Source organism: Cetorhinus maximus, chromosome 6 (genome assembly GCF_964194155.1).
Source record: "Cetorhinus maximus chromosome 6, sCetMax3.hap1.1, whole genome shotgun sequence".
NCBI lineage: Eukaryota > Metazoa > Chordata > Chondrichthyes > Lamniformes > Cetorhinidae > Cetorhinus > Cetorhinus maximus.
The window spans coordinates 89,766-103,483 of NC_135884.1; the positions used below are offsets into that span (position 1 = coordinate 89,766).

At 45.9% G+C, this 13,718-nt stretch overlaps 1 protein-coding gene across 6 annotated transcripts in view; it reads left to right on the forward strand.

Moving 5' to 3' along the window:
• Positions 1 to 13,718, forward strand: part of stimate (STIM activating enhance) — a 147,463-nt gene that overhangs the window by 65,390 nt on the left and 68,355 nt on the right. For all 6 annotated transcript variants that reach the window (XM_078543068.1, XM_078543067.1, XM_078543069.1 and 3 more), the window contains exon 6: positions 11,093 to 11,170. In XM_078543068.1, coding sequence (XP_078399194.1) covers positions 11,093 to 11,170 — 78 coding nt within the window. The remainder of the gene's footprint in view (positions 1 to 11,092; positions 11,171 to 13,718) is intronic.

Consider the following 13,718-nt stretch of genomic DNA (forward strand, 5'->3'; position numbering starts at 1 on the left):
TTTAAACCATATCTCCTTGTTCTAGATCACCCCATAATCTTCTAAACTGCAAAGGATACAGGCACAGCCTGTCCAACCTTTCATAAAATAATCCCTCCATCCCAGCTATCAGTCAAGTGAACCTTCTCTGAACTGCTTCTCCTGCAATTATATCCTTTCTCAAGTAACGAACAAACCTATACACAGTACTCCAGATGTGGTCTCACCAATGCACTATACCGCTGAAGCAAACTTCCCTACTTTTATATTCCATTCCCTTGCAATAAATGACAACATTTTGTTTGCCTTTCTAATCACTTGCTGTCGCTGGATGCTAGCTTTTGGTGATTTATGTACCAGGACACCCAGATCCCTCAGTACCACAGAGTTCTGCAATCTCTCTCCAGTTAAATAATGTGCTGCTTTTCTATTCTTCCTGCTAAAGTGGGCAAGTTCAAATTTTTTCACGTTATACCCCATTTGCCACAGTTTTGCCCACTCACTTATCTATATTGTCTTGTGGTATAGGTGCACCATAAGACATAGGATCAGAAATTAGATTACTGGGATCATTCTCGTGAACCTCCTCTGGACCCTCTCCAGGGCCAGCACATCCTTCCTGAGATATGGGGCCCAAAATTGCTCACAATATTCTAAATGTGATCTGACCAGAGCCTTATAAAGCCTCAGCAGCACATCCCTGCTTTTATATTCTAGTCCCCTCGAAATAAATGCCAACATTGCATTTGCCTTCCTAACTACCGTGTCAACCTGCAAGTTAACCTTAAGAGAATCCTTTGGGGATGTCACTCGTGTCTTCCACCGTGAAGACTGACGCAAAGTACCAATTCAGTTTCTCCGCCATTTCTTTGTTCCCCACTACTACTTCTCCAGCGTCATTTTCCAGCGGCCCAATGTCCACTTTTGCCCCTCTCTTACCCTTTATATATCTAAAAAAACTCTTGCAATCTTCTTTTATATTACTGGCTAGTTTACCCTCATATTTAATCTTCTCCTTCCTTATTTCTTTTTTAGTTGTCCTCTGTTGGTCTTTGTAGGCTTCCCAATCCCCTGGTTTCCCACTGCTCTTCACCGCATTGTATGCTTTCTCTTTAGCTTTTATGCTGTCCCTGACTTCCCTTGTCAGCCATGGTTGCCTCGTCCTCCCTTTAGTATGCTTCTTCTTCCTAGGGATGAACTTTTGCTGTGTCTCCCAAATTACTCCCAGAAACCCTCCTGCCATTGCTGTTCCACTGTCTTTCCTGCTAGGCTCATCTCCCAGTCAATTCTGGCCAGCTCCTCCCTCATGCCTCTGTAGTTGCCTTTATTCAACTGTAATACCATTACATCTGATTCCAGCTTTTTCCTCTCAAATTGTAGGGTAAATTCTACCATATTATGGTCACTTCCTCCTAAGGGTTCCTTCACCTTAAGCTCCCTTATCAAATCTGCCTCATTACACATCACTAAATCTAGAATTACCTGTTCCCCAGTGGGCTCCACCACAAGCTGCTCCAAAAAGCCATCTCGTAGACATTCCACAAATTCCTTTTCTTGGGATCCACTACCAACCTGATTTTCCCAGTCTACCTGCATATTGAAATCCCCCATGATCACTGTAACCTTGCCTTTCTTATACGCCTTTTCTATCTCCTGGTGTATCTTGTGCCCCACATCCTGACTTCTGTTCGGAGGCCTGTACACAACACCCATTATGGTTTTTTTACCTTTGCGGTTCCTCAACTCTACCCACAAAGATTCTACATCATCTGACCCTACATCATTTCTTGCTATCGATTTAATTTCATTTCTTACTAACAAAGCAACCCCACCCCCTCTGCCAACCTGCCTGTCTTTTCGATAGGATGTATATCCTTGGATATTTAGCTCCCAGTCCTGATCCTCTTGCAGCCATGTCTCCGTAATGCCCACCACATCATACCTGCCAATTTCAATCTGCGCCACAAGCTCATTTACCTTATTTCGTATACTGCGTGCATTCAGATACAACACCTTCAGTCCTGTATTTCCCGTCCCCTTTCTCATTGTCGTCCCTTTATCTGATGTGCTTGAAGTTAGATTCCTAGCCCTTTCCAAACACTCTGTCCTATTTTGTGTTCTGGGGACTTTAATAGCCTCTCCTGGGCTCTCCTTTTCAGTTTTTTCATAATTTTCCATGAAGTTGAATCCAACCCCCCACACGCTAACCTGCTGCTTTGTTTCCCATTAGTCATACTTCTTGGAGTTTTACCCTTCCCTCCCCCCCCCACTTTCCAATTTAAAGTCCTGTTGACCACCCTATTTACCCTTTTCGCTAGAACATTGATCCCAGATCGGTTCAGGTGGAGACCGTCCCAACGGTACAGATCCCTCCTGTTCCAATACTGATGCCAGTGCCCCACGAAATGGAACCCCTCTTTCCCGCACCACTCCTTTAACCACGTGTTTACTTCCCTTATTCTCGCGTCGCTATGCCAATTTGCACGTGGCTCGGGTAATAATCCGGAGATTATAACCCTTGAGGACCTGTTCTTTAATTCCTGGTTCCTGATAATCCCCAAACAGGTCTTCTTTCCTAGTCTTATCTATGTTATTTGTCCCGACGTGGACCACAACAACTGGATCCTCCCCCTCCCTCTCCAATATCCTTTCAAGCCGGTCAGAGATGTCCCTCACCCTGTCACCGGTCAGGCAACATACCATGCGGGACTCTCGATCCTGCTTACAAAGGAAGCTATCAATTCCCCTAATTATAGAATCCCCTACAACTACCACTTGTCTTTTTGCTCCCCCCTCTTGAATGGCCTCCTGTGCCACGGTGCCGTGGTCAGCTGGCTCATCCTCCCTACAGCCCTCTTCCTCATCCACACAGCAAGTAAGTACCTCGTACCTGTTGGACAAGGTCAAGAGCTGAGGCTCCTCTGTTCCTGAACACAGGATCCCTCTACCTGCCTCACTTGAAGTCACACCCTGCTGACCCTGACCACTGACCGGACTTGAAGTACCCACAGCTCTGATAGGGGATTCGTTCCAGGATTTTGATTCGACAGTGAAGGAATGCTAAGTCAGTTAGCTTGCAGGTACAGCAAGTAAATAGGGAGGCAAGTGGAATGTTGATCATTATTTCAAGGGGGATGGAGTGTAAAAGTTGGGAAGCCTTGCTACAACTGTAAGGACATTGGTGAAACCACACCTAGAATACTGCATACAGTTTTGTTCTAACTCAGAAAATGTTCACTCGGTTGATTACTTGGGTGAAGGACCAAGGTACTTTACGATTTTCTGTTTCCTGGTGAATGTGCACAAGCTGCCAGATCAGTTCACTTCACCCTGTTTCACTCAGTCATAACATCCAGAGTCTGTCAAAGGTCCTGTCCCTCAACGTTCTGAGAATTCCCAAATCTTCTAGTGACCTTAAATCTCTGCAGGTTCCTTCTCTTTATCACGAGGGCAAGCTTTCAATAACATTCTGCCTTGTAACTAGCAGAGGAGCTTTTCCCTTCTGGTCCCAATGGCTGCTGCTGCTTCTCCTGCTCTCCATCCCTCCCTCAGCTTAAGTCTACACAAAAGCAAGAACAGTGCCTCAGAGTCTTTAGGTCTACCCTATATACCAATACCAGGTGTTAAATCTGGCACGTGGATTTCAATAACATCTGACCTGAGCTTCCTGTCCCCATGGTAACTAGGTCACATCAACTTGCTGCAGCAGGTCACATGCCCCTTTTCATTGCATCATTTTACCTTGAATTAAAGGGACACTCCAAAACATAATCATATAATACCATGCACTTTATAACACAATAGTTCTGCCCAATGTGTATGCAAGACTTGGACTGTGTATTAGCGTCATACCAAGAAGCTCAACCACTTTCACTTGATCTGCCTTTTGAAGCTTCTGAAGTTCAAATGTTAGGACAAAATACCAGACAGCGAGGTGCTCACCTGAGTTGGCATGCCAAGTGAAGAGGGTATTTCCTCCTATCCAGCAACTACCACATAGGCCAGAGGAGAAACTACAATCCCCGATCACACAGCGACCACAGAGACTCAGGCTTCCTTTCACCGGTTTATTCAAGCATATGCAAGGGAGCCACAATCATTCCTGAAAATGACCCAGCTCCCAGATTGATTACATTTCACTACTTTTATACTTTTTCTTATCACAGTACTTTTGAGTACATTTGAATATATCCAATTGTTAACCGACATACAGGTACCATGTTAAAACTATCCTAGAGTACATAAACGTGTGATTCTGCTAACCAATTATTCTAAAGGATGTATACATAATTATATTATCCAATCAAAATTAAAACACGTACACAAGGACCTTGATTCTCATAACTCAGAACTGTTCGTGTTTCATCAAAGCTCTCTCTTGTCTTTGTATGTCCTCCCATATCTAAGCTAAACCATCCGCCTCGTCCCTATCTGAAAGAGGAGTATACCTAATCCAACTTTGTTTTATTTCCAGTCCAGCTCTCAAGGCTTCAACGCACCATTGCACCACTTGAATGGTTCTGCCTGTGCCTGGACATTAGCTCATCTCTTGAAACTGCATAAATCACACAAAACTCAAAGCCCCTTTGTGTGCAAGGTCCATCTGCTTACCCTCAGCTGTCAATAGGTTTAGTATCCATGGCTGCTTGGAGATTTTAAGTATGTTCAGTAATTTCTTACTGTGTGCTTTTTAGCATTTTTAATTTTCCCCTAATACCAAGCATTCACACTATACTAAGGCAGTCACATTGGGCTGGTAATGTAGCTGGAATGTTTGACACTCACTTACCAAATGGAGAGCTTGAGTCTGTGGTACGTTGTCATGGCGGTCAAAGGAAGAACATTCTGAAGGCTTCACTGAGGAGTTTTGATATCACAGAGTCACAGAATCACACAGTGCAGAAGAGGCCCTTCGGCCCATCGAGTCTGCACCGACACGTGAGAAACACCTGACCTACCTACCTAATCCCATTTACCAGCACTTGGCCCATAGCCTTGAATGTTATGACGTGCCAAGTGCTCATCCAGGTGCTTTTTAAAGGATGTGAGGCAACCCGCCTCCACCACCCTCCCAGGCAGCGCATTCCACACCCTCACCACCCTCTGGGTAAAAAAGTTTTTCCTCACATCCCCCCTAAACCTCCTGCCCCTCTCCTTGAACTTATGCCCCCTTGTGACTGACCCTTCAACTAAGGGGAACAGCTGCTCCCTATCCACCCTGTCCATGCCCTTCATAATCTTGTACATCTCGATCAGGTCGCCCCTCAGTCTTCTCTGCTCCAACGAAAACAACCCAAGTCTATCCAACCTCAGTTCATAATTTAAATGTTTCATCCCAGGCAACATCCTGGTGAATCTCCTCTGCACCCCCTCCAGTGCAATCACATCCTTCTTATAATGTGGCAACCAGAACTGCACACAATATTCCAGCTGTGGCCTCACCAAGGTTCTATACAACTCCAACATGATCTCCCTACTTTCGTAATCTATGCCTCGATTGATAAAGGCAAGTGTCCCATATGCCTTTTCCACCACCCCACTAACATGCCCCTCCACCTTCAGAGGTCTATGGACACACACGCCAAGGTCCTTTTGTTCCTCAGAACTTCCCTGTGTCATGCCGTTCATTGAATACTTCCTTGTCAAATTACTCCTTCCAAAGTGTATCACCTCACACTTTTCAGGGTTAAATTCCACCTGCCACTTATCTGCCCATTTGACCATCCCGTCTATAATCTTCCTGTAACCCAAGACACTGAACCTCACTGTTAACCACCCGGCCAATCTTTGTGTCATCCACAAACTTCCTAATCCTACCCCGACATAGTCATCTATGTCGTTTATATAAATAGCGAATAATAGGGGACCCAGCACAGATCCCTGTGATAGGCCACTGGACACTGGCTTCCAGTCACTAAAGCATCCTTCTGTCATCATCCTCTGCCTCCTACAACTAAGCCAATTTTGAATCCACCTTATCAAATGACCCTGTATCCCATGTGCATTTGCCTTCTTTATAAGTCTCCCATGTGGGACCTTGTCAAAGGCTTTGCTGAAATCCATATAAACTGCACTACCCTCATCTACATACCTGGTCACCTCCTCAAAAAATTCAATCCAATTTGTTAGGCATGACCTCCCTCTGACAAAGCTATGCTGACTATCCCTGATCAAACTTTGCCTCTCCAAGTGGAGATAGATTCTCTCCTTCAGAATTTTCTCCAATAGTTTCCCTACCACTGACGTGAGACTCACTGGCCTGTAGTTCCCTGGCTTATCTCTACAACTCTTGTTAAATAGTGGAACCACATTAGCTGTTCTCCAGTCCTCTGGCACCGTCCCCGTGGCTAGAGAGGAATTAAAAATTTGGGTCAGAGGCTCTGCGATCTCCTCCCTTGCCTCCCCCAGTAGTCTGGGACCCAAATCATCTGGACCTGGAGATCTGTCCACTTTTAAGCCTGCCAACACCCCCAATACCTTGTCACTCCCTATATCAATTTGTTCAAGAACCTCACAGTTTTTCTCCCCGAGTTCGATACCTTCATCCTCACTCTCTTGGGTGAAGATGGATGTGAAATATTCGTTCAACACTCTAGCGATGTCCTCTGGCTCCACCCATAGATTGCCCCCTTGGTCTCAAATGGGCCCTACTCTTTCCCTGGTTATCCTCTTCCCATTGATATGCTTTGAATATCTTGGGATTTTCCCTTCTTTTACCAGCCAGAGCTTTCTCATATCCCCTCTTTGCTCTCCTAATTGCTTTCTTAAGCTCCACCCTGCACTTTCGGTACTCCACTAATGCCTCCACTGATTTGCTTCCCTTGTACCTGCTAAAAGCCTCTCTTTTCCTCTTCATCATAACCTGAATATCTCTGGTCATCCATGGTACTCTGGGCTTGTTACTCCTTCCTTTCACCCTAGAGGGAACATGTTGAGCCTGTACCCGCCCCATTTCCTTTTTGAACACCCCCCACTGTTCCTCTGTAGATTTCCCCACAAGTAGCACCTGTCTGTTCCCCTGACTATAGAATCCCCTATTACTATTCCTCTTCCTCCCCTCCTGTACAGACAAGCTGCGTGTGGTGCCAGAAGCTTGGCTCTGTCTGCACTCCCTGGAGGAACCAGCACCCTCATTAGCCTCCAAAATGGAATACCGATTTGCGAGCGGGACCCCTGAACTACCTGCCTGTTTCTCTTGGATGGCCTGGTGGTCACCCATTCCCTTCCTTCCTGAAGTCCCTTCAGCTGCGGTGTGACCACCTCTCAACGTGCTTTCCATGATGCTCTCAGACTCGCGGATGCTCTACAGTGTCCCCAGCCGCCATTCCAGCTCTGAAACCCGAGATTCCAGGAGCTGCAGCTGGACACACTTCCTGCACACATGCTGGTCCCGGGCACTGGAAATGTTCCCGGCTTCCCACATGGAGTACGAGCAGCACGCCACGGCTTTGAGCTCCCCAGCCATGAGTTATCACTTTAAATTATACCTTTTAAATCAATTACTCTAGGGCTCTTCTTTCCTGATCCTCGTTATTACAGAATATACAAACTATAAACCAGAAAAAGACCTTAAACTATAAGCGATAAAAGTAGTAAATAATTACCCGACCTGACCCACTACTTACCAGTCATTTCTCTCCCTTGTAGCCTCTACTGCTGCAGCAGGGCAAGACCACTCTCTGAAGATTTAAGAAGTGGGATAGCAAAGAAAAAATGCAAAGAGCACCTCTTCCCCTCTGCACCAAATTCCCACTCTGCACCAAATTGCCAATGTCCACACTCACTCTGGCTGTGTCTCACTCACAATGAAATCTCTCCCCTGTTCGTGTACAAGCACACTGTAGTGTGCTTCTAAATAGTCCCTTTCTTAAATTGAGCTGAGATGACTCACACTAGTTAAGCTTCAAATAGTAATCAACACCTATTCAGTCCCCAGTCAGGCTTCAGGTGATTGACAGTTAACTGTCATACAGTCAGCTGAGTCAACCACCTTACCAACCTTTTAACTAGATTACTGAATTTACAAAAATTAAAAGAGAAATTATTAACCTCGAGCCCTGAGGGGAAGCTTGCCCAGGACCATTGGACTATATAAAAACGTATGAGGCCTTTATCGAAAGCAAGCACCTATCACAAGCAGAGGAAAAAACACAAGAAGAGAAAATCCCAAGCAGCTCGTCCAAAACTCTATTGTCTTTGCTATCCTGTTCTGCTAAGCAAAACCTTCCAGGCACAGATTTGCCTTAACGGTCACCTGTGGGCCACCAGGACGCTATCAAACACACCAGATGATGGACATAGTCATCTTTGCCTCGAAGGCCAAACGTCAGATGCAGGTTTGGTAGGTGCTGTTGAAGGAGGCTTGATGAGGTGCTGCAGTGCATCTTGTAAATGATACGTACTGCAGTCACTGTGCATCGGTGACGGAGGGAGGGAAGGTTTAAGATAGGGTCCCGACCAGGCAGACTACTTTGTCCTGGATCACGTCGAGCTTCTTGAGTGTTGTGAGAGCTGCACTCATCCAGGCAAGTGGAGAGTATTCCATCACACTCCTGATTTGAGACTTGTAGCTGGTAGACAGGCTTTGGGGAGTCAGGAGCTGAGTTAATCAAGCAGTTCTCAGCCTCTGACCTGTTCTTGTAGCCATAGTGTTTATAAGGCTGGTCCTGTTAAGTTTCTGGCCAATGGTGACCCCTGTCATCCCCCCACCCACCCACCAGGATGTTGATGGTGGAGGTGTCGGTGATGGCAATGCTACTGAACATCTTGTTGGAGATTGTCATTGCCTGCCACTTGTGTGACCCGAGTGTTACTTGCCACTTATTAGTTAAAGCCTGAATGTTTTCCAGGTCTTGCTGCTGGCGGACATGGACTGATTAGGTATCTGAGGAGTTGATGAATATCAGTAGGTTTTTCACCTACAGAAAGCATTACACCTGAACCAATCCTATCACACAGTGGGTTTGGCTGAAGACAGACCTTCAACCCAATCTACTGTCATCCTATCAGGACTCTCCAGTCTCACCTTTATAGTACCTGGTTAGTAAGCCCTGGCTGTGATCACCATTATGAAATCCTTCAGCCTGTTATGCATTATCCATTTATATGGTCCTATTGTAGACATCTCCTTGAGAAGTTGAAGCCCCCAAGAGAATGAACCATTGCTCCTAGATTTTACCACTGATTCTCCCAAGCCTTGTTGCTGACAGTGGAACGATGAATTGTTGCAGAAAGCAGTTGCATAAATATTTGAGATTGGGTTACTGGGGTGCATGCAGACTGAAATAATTAGATATCAGGACCAGGGCAAGGGGGATCTTGGGTGGTTTGGCCTGTTGGACTAGAGGAAGCCAGGGAAGTGGCAGAGGCAGCTAGGTAGATGTTCTCAATCTCAGTGACAAAGTCCATGAGCTCCTCATACTTGTTGAGGTTGGAGGGGGCAGGGAAGAAAGGTTTACGAAGATGGTTTGTAGTGGAGAATAGAAGCTGCGGATTTTCTTTGTATTTCAGTTTTGCAATTTGCATTGAATTGTACATCTGGCATGGAAGAAGCTTGCAGATGGGGTGGTCAGTGAAGTTGGCATTCAAAGGGTATTGCGGGTGGGGTGATGCGGACTGTGGAAGGTGATTGTGGGTGTGGTGGTCAGCGACACAGGCCATGAAGGCGATTGCGGGTGGGGTGGTCGGTGACATCTGCTTTCGAAGGAGATTGTTGGTGGGGTGGCCGGTGATGTGGGCCATGGAAGGATATTGCAGGTGGGGTGGCCGGTGATGTGGGCCATGAAAGGAGATTGCGGGTGTGGTAGCCGGTGATGTGGGCCGTGGAAGGAGGTTGTGGGTGGTGTAGCCGGTGATGTGGGCCGTGGAAGGAGGTTGCGGGTGGTGTAGCCGGTGATGTGGGCCATGGAAGGAGGTTGCGGGTGGTGTAGCCGGTGATGTGGGCCGTGGAAGGAGATTGCGGGTGTGGTAGCCGGTGATGTTGGCCGTGGAAGGAGGTTGCGGGTGTGGTAGCCGGTGATGTGGGCTGTAGAAGGAGATTGCGGGTGTGGTAGCCGGTGATGTGGGCCTTGGAAGGAGATTGCGGGTGTGGTGGTTGGTGATGTGGGCCGTGGAAGGAAATTGCGGGTGTGGTAGCCGGTGATGTGGGCCGTGGAAGGAGATTGCGGGTGTGGTAGCCGGTGATGTGGGCCGTGGAAGGAGATTGCGGGTGTGGTAGCCGGTGATGTGGGCTGTGGAAGGAGGTTGCGGATGTGGTGGTCGGTGATGTGGGCTGTGGAAGGAGATAGCGGGTGTGGTGGTTGGTGATGTGGGCCATGTAAGGAGATTGCGGGTGTGGTAGCCGGTGATGTGGGCCGTGGAAGGAGGTTGCGGATGTGGTGGTCGGTGATGTGGGCCGTGGAAGGAGATTGCGGGTGTGGTGGTTGGTGATGTGGGCCGTGGAAGGAGATTGCGGGTGTGGTAGCCGGTGATGTGGGCCGTGGAAGGAGATTGCGGGTGTGGTAGCCGGTGATGTGGGCCGTGGAAGGAGATTGCAGGTGTGGTAGCCGGTGATGTGGGCCGTGGAAGGAGATTGCGGGTGTGGTAGCCGGTGATGTGGGCCGTGGAAGGAGATTGCGGGTGTGGTGGTCGGTGATGTGGGCCGTGGAAGGAGATTGCGGGTGTGGTGGTCGGTGATGTGGGCCGTGGAAGGAGATTGCGGGTGTGGTGGTCGGTGATGTGGGCCGTGGAAGGAGATTGCGGGTGTGGTAGCCGGTGATGTGGGCCGTGGAAGGAGATTGCGGGTGTGGTAGCCGGTGATGTGGGCCGTGGAAGGAGATTGCGGGTGTGGTGGTCGGTGATGTGGGCCGTGGAAGGAGATTGCGGGTGTGGTGGTCGGTGATGTGGGCCGTGGAAGGAGATTGCGGGTGTGGTGGTCGGTGATGTGGGCCGTGGAAGGAGATTGCGGGTGTGGTGGTTGGTGATGTGGGCCGTGGAAGGAGATTGCAGGTGGGGTGGTTGGTGGCGTCAGCAGTCGAAGGAAATTGTATAGTGCTGTGGAAGGAGATTACAGGGGTAACCTTGCTTGGTTAAATAAACTTTTTATCATTTGTGCATTTTTTCTGATTGCTTACAGGTGGCTCTACTCAATCCAATCCAGAACCCACAGTTGGAGCTAGCGATTGTGATGCTTATAGTTCCTTTTTTTGTCAATGTAAGTAGTCCTTTCAAACTGAAAGGTTTGACCCTGAACTGAGCCACTTGAGTGAATTACTGTTTCTGGCATTGACTGTTCTGATGTAGAGAATGGGTTGATGACAATGAGCTTGGTATAATATGGGAAAGATCCATACATTTTGAAAGTTGAAACATTTGGCTTCTGGAAACTACTCTGCTCATTTTATATTTAATAGCATGAACTCAAACCAACTTTGAGTGTTCATCGTTGAGTATAAATGGTTGACAAGGTGTAGAAATGCTTGAACAGTGGTAACCTTAATTGTTTGTATTCAGACATGACTCTGTTCAACCAAAACAATGTATGCCATGTAGTATATGGCTACTCAATTTAGGGTAATAAAGCAGATAATAAGAGCTGCAAAAATGGAATGTGAAAAGAAACTTAGAAGGGATATTAACATCAATGCAAAGCATTTTTGCAATTGCATTAGAAAAAAGAGGGTGGTCCGGAATAACGTGGTTCCCTTAAACTGATAATGGTGATGTTGGCAATAAAATAAAGAAATAATGGATGTGTATAATTATTTTCTATTTACAGTAGAAGAGGTCAGCTTGCTAGACATCACAAGGAAACTATTATTGAATAGAACCATAGAACACTACAGAAAACAGGCCATTCGGCCCTTCTAGTCTGTGCTGAAATATTATTCTGCTAGTCCCATTGACCTGCACCTAGTCCATAACCCTCCAGACATCTCCCATCCATGTATCTATCTAATTTATTCTTAAAACTTAAGAGTGAGCCCGCATTTACCACGTCAGATGGTAGCTCGTTCCACACTCTCACCACTCTCTGAGTGAAGAAGTTCCCCCTAATGTTCCCCCTAAACCTTTCCCCTTTCACCCATCAAGAATCAGGAACAGGGAATCAATAAAATTAACAGAAACATGTTAGTAGTTATAGAGAAATTAATAGTGATAAAAACTATCAAATCCACAAACAGAGCAGATTAACCTTTTTGAACACCAAATGTCTTTTAAACTTTCACATTCATTAATAGCTTAAAATGATAGAACCAGATAGTTTCCTTTCCAGCATTCAATGGAAGTGGGCGGGAACATTGTGGATGCCCTAACTATTCTGAAAGTTCCCTCGATTTGGGAACTGTTCCTTCAGTTGGAAAATTGTGCATGTGTCTCCACGATTTAAGAAAGCTGAGAGGGGGCAACCAGGGAGTTATAGACCAGGTAGCCTAACATGTGTTATTGGGAAACTGAGAGTCCATAATTAAGCATAGGGTGACTGAATGACTTAAATTTTCAGCTGATCAGGCAGAGCATGAATTTGTAAAGAGTCGGTCATGCCTGATGAACCTGATTTATCTTTTCAAAAAATTCATTAATGTAGTGGACAGGGGAATGTCTATGGATGTTATTTATGTGAACTTCAGAATGCATTTGGTGAAGTCCTTCGTAAGAGAGTGTTAGCAAAATTTGAAGCTTATGGAACTGACAGTAATTTATTGACCTAGTTTTGAAATTTGATGACTGGCAGGAGACACAAAGTAGAGTAGGGCAATAGACAGGTATTAATGCACCTAGTGGTGTCTCGCAAGGATCTGAGTTGGGTTGGAGTTAACTGTTCACCATATTCATTAACAACTTGGAAGATGAGATAGAAAGCCACGTATCCATGTTTGCTGATAACACAAAGATAGGCAGTATTGTGGATGGAAGCTTAAAATTAGAGATATGCATAGATTAAGTAAATGGGCAAAACTGTGGCAAATGGATTTCACGTGGACGATACGAGATCATCCACTTTGGATCTAAGAACAGTGTATGTTCCAAATAGTGAAAATCTAAAAACGGTGGAGGTTCAAAAAGAAATAAAAATAGCAAATGATTAAATAATCTGTTGATGCAGCATCTGTGGAGAGAGAAATAGTGTTAACGTTTTAGGTGGATAACCTTTGATCAGCGCTGGGAAAAGTTAGAAATGTAACAGGTTTTAAGCAAGTGAAATGGGGAAGGGTGAAAAAAGAACAAAAGAGAAAGTCTGTGATGTGTAAGACAGAAAAGATTAATGACAAGAGTTAGTGGTGTAGGGCTAAAGGGAGTGATAATGGAGCAAGTAAGGAAACAAAAGATGTGTATAGAGGAGGTGCGGATGGTAGAATGATGAACAGCTGCCATCCAAAAGCAAAAATAAGAGATCACAGCATGCAAAGAAAATGGAAACAAAATGGCTCACAGACTACAGTCTGAAATTGTTGAAATCAGTGTTGAGTCTAGAAGGATGTGAAGTGCCTAATTAGAAGATGAGATGCTGTTCTTCAAGCTTGTGTTGAGCTTCATTGGAACACCTTGGTAGGCTGAAGACAGAGGTCAGCGTGAGAGCAAGGTAGAGAATTAAAATGACAGGCAACTGGAAGCTTGGGGTCATGCTTGGAGATTGAATGGAGGTGGTGTGCAAAGCGGTCACCCAATCTGCCTATGGTCTCCCCAGTGTACAGCAATGCAGTGTAATAAGTTGAAAAAAATACACTTAAATTGCATTTCACTTGGAAGGAGTGTTTGAG